Below are 7,140 nucleotides of genomic sequence, written 5' to 3'. Positions count from 1 at the left end.
GAGAAACTATAATAAATGAATGTTTTTCAGAAGTTCCACTGAAGGCCTAGACTCCTCACAATCACATGAAGCCAAAGGTGCTATGACATCCAGTTCATCCCATAGGTCCTTCATCTTCGAATAATAGCTAGTGACCGAGTCTGTTCCTTGTCTCAAGGTCGCAATAGCAGTCCAAAGATGATATATCCTTGTTAAATTTGACCTATCAAACCTTTCCTGGAAGTCAGCCCATACCTTCTTTGCATTCGATGGATAGACAATACTAGGCATCAACTCATTTGATACAGTGCTACCAATCCACGATAGGACAATTGCATTATATTTTTTCCATTGCTCTGCTAATGCACCTTTATACATACCTTTTACACACGATCCATCCACAAATCTAAGCTTGCTTTTCTTCCGGAGTGCCAATTTCATCGCCCTGCTTCACAGTGCGTAATTTTCTAGGCCTGTGAGCTTGAGCGGAATTAAGACTAATCCAGGAGCGTCTGAAGCTTGCAAAAACAACGGATGATTATGATCGAGTGAGCTGACTTCATTTTCTGCCATGGCTTCTTTGAAAAATTGAGCTCAGAATTTCAGTATTCCTTTGCTCTGTATTTCACTTCTGTGTTCCTGCCTTAAAGTTGAATCTCGCCGGAACTGGATCGGAGCTAGAGTCCCATTAAAGCCCACTCTGATACCATGTTCAGTTGTGAGAGAGAATTGAGAAGGAAGAAGAGAAAATTAAATTGTATTATGAAATTCTATTTTCTCTCGTTACATACAAGGCTGTATATACAGCTTCTCCACTACCTAGATGACATCACATGTACAGCAGTACAACTGTCAATTAACTAACATAACAAACTAATTTTCCTTTTTAGCTAACTTGAACACCCCTAGTCTTATTATGTAACACTTTGACCCTCATATGCTAAGAACAACTTTGAAAAAAAAAAGTTAACTCCTTTTTTTTATCTGAAAATAATCAAATATTGTGGATCACAAAAAAAGACTAAAAATCAATTAAAATGGAACGGAGACAGAAACAAAAACGGATTAACAAGCTTTGTGAGAAGTGAAAGATTGTAGGTGGCATTTACATATAGGAGGGATGCGCCTGATTTTTGTTTATTGTAAATGAGTGCATGAAAAGGCATGGTTAAACAAAACTTTTCATTACCAATGTGAAACGTTCCAACATACACACCTCTTCAGAATAATTTTTCCTTCTTTTTATTTAAATATTTTAATTTTTTAAATAAGTAGAATAATAGATTTTTAAAAAGGGTAAAAAAGTAATTAACTTTTGACTTTAATAACTTCCCACTTATTGTAAATGAGTGCATGAAAAGGCATGGTTAAACAAAACTTTTCATTACCAATGTGAAACGTTCCAACATACACACCTCTTCAGAATAATTTTTCCTTCTTTTTATTTAAATATTTTAATTTTTTAAATAAGTAGAATAATAGATTTTTAAAAAAGGTAAAAAAAGTAATTAACTTTTGAATTTAATAACTTCCCACTTTTAATTTGAGGAAAAGACTTAGGTAGTCCTTTAAATATGCCTATGAGAGTATTTTTGTCCCTTATCTATATTACTAAATATAAAATATCCCTTATCTTTGTAAAAGTGGACAAATATAGTCTAGCCCTTAACAAAGGTTAAAAAACTGACTGAAAAATCTTAAATAGAGTTAAAATAAACGCTGTTAAACTAAAAACTGAAAACAACGCGGGAGAAGGGAAAATCCCTAGTTCCTTCTCTTTGCTTTGGCGCCAACATCGTTCTTCACTTTGCTTTGGCGCCAGAATCGTTCTTCTAAAATCAAAACTCTTCCATTGTCTATCTTTATTCTCCATCACCAGCCATGTACATCAAGAGGAACTGTGCAATAGAAGCAAGCCCATCTTATGGTGAGAATCTATTTTTACCAACTAGTTTTCAGAATCTTTGCTTTATAAGTTTTTACCCTGATTCTTGTTTTTGTTTGATGATTCGTATCAAAGTAGGCTAAATTTGGGTACTTTATATTTTTTTAATCTTATTTCTACATAGGAAACTAAATCTTGTTAGATTATAAGTTACTTTTTAATTTTGTTTCTGCTTGCCTTTACAAAAGTATAATTAGAACTTCTTTGTTTATTTTTTGAGTTGCTTTTATATTCAGTTCTGCTTGCTTCAAAGTATTTTGGTTTGAAATCCTATTAAAAATATGGTTTTTATTCTTGACAGACTCTGTAATTGCGGCGTCATGTTTCAGCATTAAGGTATATCATAGGGGTTTGATGAAGCATCGGCCAACTAAACACTATGTTAGAGGTGTGGTCGACTACTTTGACTATGTGAAACCAACAGATCTTAATATGATAGAGTTGAGGAAGATGGCCGAGATTTGTGGTTACGTCAATGATTCAGTGATATTCTGGCACAAATGTGGTATGTTTGGTAACATATTGAGACTAGTATCAACTGAAGTTAAAGCTAGCAGAATTGCCGAATCAATTCCCAAAGATAATATAGTTGAGATATATTTTGAGCATCTGGACTATTACTTTGAAATGGCAGAGATAGAACTTGAGAATGAAGATCAAACAATCAACATTGAAAATATGCAACAAAATGTTGGAATTACTGAGAAACTGGTTGAAACGTCAAACTCGTCTAGTAGTGATGAGTTTGATGATTCTGAAAATGAACTATCAGATTTCAATCCAATGCTTGATAAGGGAGTTACTGGAAAACAACGCGTTGAAGGTTTTAGTGCCGAGGTTCAAAAGAAGTTGTCAAATGAAGAAGGGGATTCTGATTGCGTGAATTCTTCGGACACTTTAAGCTTGGATAGTGATTCAGACAATGAGAGTTTTGATTTTCCTAAGTACAATCCTAAAACTGATGAGAAGAATCCTGTACTTGCTCTTGAATATACATTTGGAAACAAAAAAGAGTTTAAGTATGCCGTGGAAACTCACGAAATACAAGCTGGAAAGTATATCAAGTGGTGCAAAAATGACAAGATAAGAATAAGAGGTAAGTGCATACATCCGACTTGTGAGTGGGAAATTATGGCATCAAGAATGCACAGGGACAAGGGATTTCAAATAAAAACTTACAACCCTGAGCATAGTTGTAAAAATTGGTATCATCGTAATAAGACGATCACATCTTCTTTTATTGCAAGGAGATATCTGGATACCATCAGTTCAAACAGGGATCTGAAAGTTTCTAAATTCAGAGATACAATTAGTCGGCAACTTAAAGCTCATATTAGTTTACCTCAAGCTAGAAGGGCTAAAAGAAAGGCCATCGCGTTGCTTGATGGTGATATTAAAGATCAATTTGCTATGATGTGGGACTACATCGATGAGCTTGAAAGGACAAATCCAGGTAGTTCGATTCATGTGAAATTAACAGAAAATGAAATAGCTAACAAGCCATATATATTTCAGAGAATTTATATATGCTTTGCTGCTTGTAAGGAAGGCTTCAAGGCCTGTTGTAGAAAGATAGTTGGTGTAGATGGTTGTTGGTTAAAGGGCCCGATGTATGGAACTCAATTGTTAACAGCAGTTGGGCTTGATGCTAATAATAACATATTCCCAATCGCATATGCAGTTGTTGAAAAGGAAACACGGGATACGTGGTCATGGTTTTTGAACTACTTGTCTATTGATTTGGATATTGATGATCATGGTGGTTGGACTTTCATGTCAGATAAGCAAAAAGGTCTTCTTGAAGCATTTATATTCAGTTTATTGGATTTGAGTTGCTTTTATATTCAAGTTTTGCTTGCTTCAACATTTTAGTTTGAAACTCTTACTAAAAAATATGATCTTTTTTTATTGAAGGTCTTCTTGAAGCATTTAACGATGTGTTGCCATTCGTCAGTCATAGATTCTGCGTGAGACACCTCTATGGCAATTTTAGGAGGGCTGGCTTTAGTGGTTTCTCCTTAAGGAATGCACTTTGGGCTGCTGCAAAGTCTACGACGGTGAAGTTCTTTCATGATCGCATGTCTGACCTTTTAAATTTAGATGCAGATGTTGTTTCTTGGTTAAATGACAAACCACCAAGTGAATGGTCTAGATCTCACTTCAATCCAAATGCTAAGTGTGATATCTTGTTGAATAACATGTGTGAATCCTTTAATAGCATGATACTTGAGGCCCGAGACAAGCCCATTATAACATTGTTAGAGAAATTAAGATACATATTGATGGCTCGGATACAAGCTAACAGGGATAAAGGAGAAAAATGGAATTTGGGTGATGTTTGCCCTAGAATCAAGGATATTTTACACAAAAATGAGGCGGCAGCAGCTGCGTTTATTCCTCAAAAATCAAATAAGTGGAATTATGAAATCCTTGGAGAGAGCATGGATGATAATTGGGCAGTGGACCTACATAACAAAACATGTAGTTGTAGGAAGTGGACGATAACAGGATATCCTTGCAAGCATGCCATTTCAGCAATTTGGGCTAAAAATGATGAGGTAATTAAATACGTCGATGACTACTACATGGTGGAAACATATAGGAGAATTTATGAATATGCTATTCTTCCAATTAATGGATCACAGTTGTGGCCTAAATCTTGTAAGATTCCTCCTTTGCCTCCAAAGAATGTGAAACAGAAGAGAGGAAGAAAGCAAAAATTGAGGAAAAAGGAATATGGTGAAGCTGGAGCGAGCAGAACAAGGATGAAGAGGAAGCAAACAACTATTGAATGTAGCATTTGTCATAAGCCTGGTCACAACAAGAGAACTTGCAAGTTTAGCTATGTGGAAACAGAAACTTACCTAAATGAACCAGTCTTGTGGCAATCAACTACATCATCACATCCTGAAAAATTGCCGGTATAATATTTGAAATCTGATGTAATTTTTAAGTCGCCTTTCTATTTACAAGTTAAAAGTTAAACCATGTTTTCTCTATTTTGTAGGTTAGAAGAGGAGAATTAAATGAGGTAAAAGTTGGATGCTCTCTGAATTACTTTTGCTGCTATTTTTGGATGGCGTTTAACTGACGGTTGCTGCTATTTTTTCTTTTGGCAGCTGAATAGAATATGAAACTGTTAAAACTACTCAAATAAGTTCCATTTACATGTTACACATTAAACCATATTTCTGTATTTTGTAGGTTAGAACAGGAGAAGTAGAACAGGTTAGTTCTCACTACTATTGAAGACATTCTACTGTTGGAATTCTTAGATGCTGTGTCGTGGACATTGTTCTAGTCACATTTGCTGCTGTTTAGGAAGCGTCGAAGATTTTGAAGCAGGGATGCTGTTTAGTCATATTTTTTGTTGTTTCTAGTCATATACAATATGTAGTTCATGTTTTGAGCAAATTGCTATAACTATGTTTCAATACTTTAATGCATCATGTAATTTTAGAACTGATTACAAATTGCAGAAATTTTTTCTTATTGCAAAAATTTTCAGATTTGCAGAAATTTCGTTGTGCAGAAATTTTTGTATTGCAGAAATTTTTAAGTTGCAGTCCGTAGTTAGGTTCGCGATGGAGCAGAATTTCTCCTTTTTGCAGAATTTTTTATATTCATTTACTTATTTTCCTTCTTGCTGGACTTAAGTCATCTATTTCTAATCCTTATGCCTGAAAAGAAATACTGGTTCTTGGAAGACATCGTTGTTCCAATGGAAGATGAACTATATAACTCAAATTAAATGAACCAAATTGAAAATGACGATTAGCTAGATACAAAGTCCAGGACGATTAGCTAGATACAAAGTCCACGACTCGCTGAATAGGGATCCTATCTTCAACATTATAGAGGTGGGATTCGTAGGGATTTTGGGAGAAAGGAGGTCCAGTATGATTGGAAATTTGGGGAAGAGGGGTCGACGGTTGAAGAGAGAGAGAGTTAGTTATTTTGAACTGGGTTTGGATGGGTTAAAACTCTATTACTTTTAACCTAAACAGACCTCATATCCGTTAGTTTTGCAAACTCTGTTACGGAATAGATTAAAATTGTACACTTTTACAAAGATAAGGGATATTTTATATTCAATAGTATAGATAAAGGATAAAAATAATCCTACAGGCCTCTTTTCCTCCTTTTAATTTAGTATAAATTATAAAACTTTTGAAACGCATAACCTTAAATAATCCATAAAATTTGTGTGACCAAAATTTTATTGAATCTTGTAGCAAGCCAACCCTTTTCAACATTCTCAAGTCTCAATCAGAAGCTTGAAATAAACTGTTGCTTTTCTCGTACCGACACTCTGCTCTCTATCATTTTCTAATAGTACGGTAAAGATCTCTTTTTTTAAACACTTCAATTATACTTTCAACAATATTAAGGCAAAGGTCCTTAATATGAAAACCTCAATTAGTGTGTGTTAATCAATTTATTAATGACTTTTCAATTTATGCTTTCACCCGAAGGTGAGATAAAATAATACCAAGTTTGATGGGATAAGATGGGATATCTAAGATTAAATTTGGACTAAGTTTATACTATGTTTGGTTGACAGTATAAATTTATCATGGAATTAATTTAACCATCAACCAAACATAATATAAATTTAGTACCACACTTTATCCTACCTTATCCTGCGTACCAAACGACTCTTAATTTATACATAATTTTAAAAATTCATTTACCCTATTTGCACAATATATTTTTTACTTTAAAAAGGTTTTTAAGCCTTGCTCCACCGAGTCTGGAACTAAAATATTGTAAATTTTTACTCAAGAGACAAGAATAGGCAGAAAAAAATATTGAGGACCATATTATGTATAAAGCATCTAAAATATGCGCTATACCTTAAGGGTCAGTTACCTTGTCAAGATATAGCGCATATAATATATGCGCTATACTCAATATTTGCAGCCATAGTGATTGACTGCATAGCGCATTAACTATATGCGCTATGCATCACTTTGAAAGTTCATCTGGTTCCATTTGACATTAAAAATAACCAAGTAACTTGTTTGAGAAATAAAGAGTGTTAAGGCCTCTCAATGAATTGGTTGGCTTCTGTTATTTCTGTAATTACAATGACCACCTCTATTTTGATGGATCACAGGCTTCTTCCAACTTCCAAAAGCTTCTCTAAGCCGTCCATTATTAGTAAATTAACATTCTTTTTTCGTTTGTGGTAGGTATTATTTTAATGAATTCAC

At 34.3% G+C, this 7,140-nt stretch overlaps 1 protein-coding gene across 1 annotated transcript; it reads left to right on the top strand.

The window, feature by feature from the left end:
- Positions 1–2,462: 2,462 nt before the first annotated feature.
- On the top strand, positions 2,463–5,416 carry LOC109215927. Its single transcript, XM_019380050.1, has 4 exons — positions 2,463–3,716; positions 3,839–4,845; positions 4,932–4,955; positions 5,129–5,416. Exons 1-4 carry the CDS (start codon positions 2,552–2,554, stop codon positions 5,171–5,173), a joined length of 2,241 nt encoding a protein of 746 aa, XP_019235595.1. The 5' UTR covers positions 2,463–2,551; the 3' UTR covers positions 5,174–5,416.
- Positions 5,417–7,140: the final 1,724 nt, after the last annotated feature.

Source organism: Nicotiana attenuata, unplaced genomic scaffold (assembly GCF_001879085.1).
Source record: "Nicotiana attenuata strain UT unplaced genomic scaffold, NIATTr2, whole genome shotgun sequence".
In the NCBI taxonomy this organism is placed as follows: Eukaryota; Viridiplantae; Streptophyta; class Magnoliopsida; order Solanales; family Solanaceae; genus Nicotiana; species Nicotiana attenuata.
The sequence above is the reverse complement of the archived record's forward strand: the minus strand, read 5'-3'. Positions and strand labels throughout refer to the sequence as shown.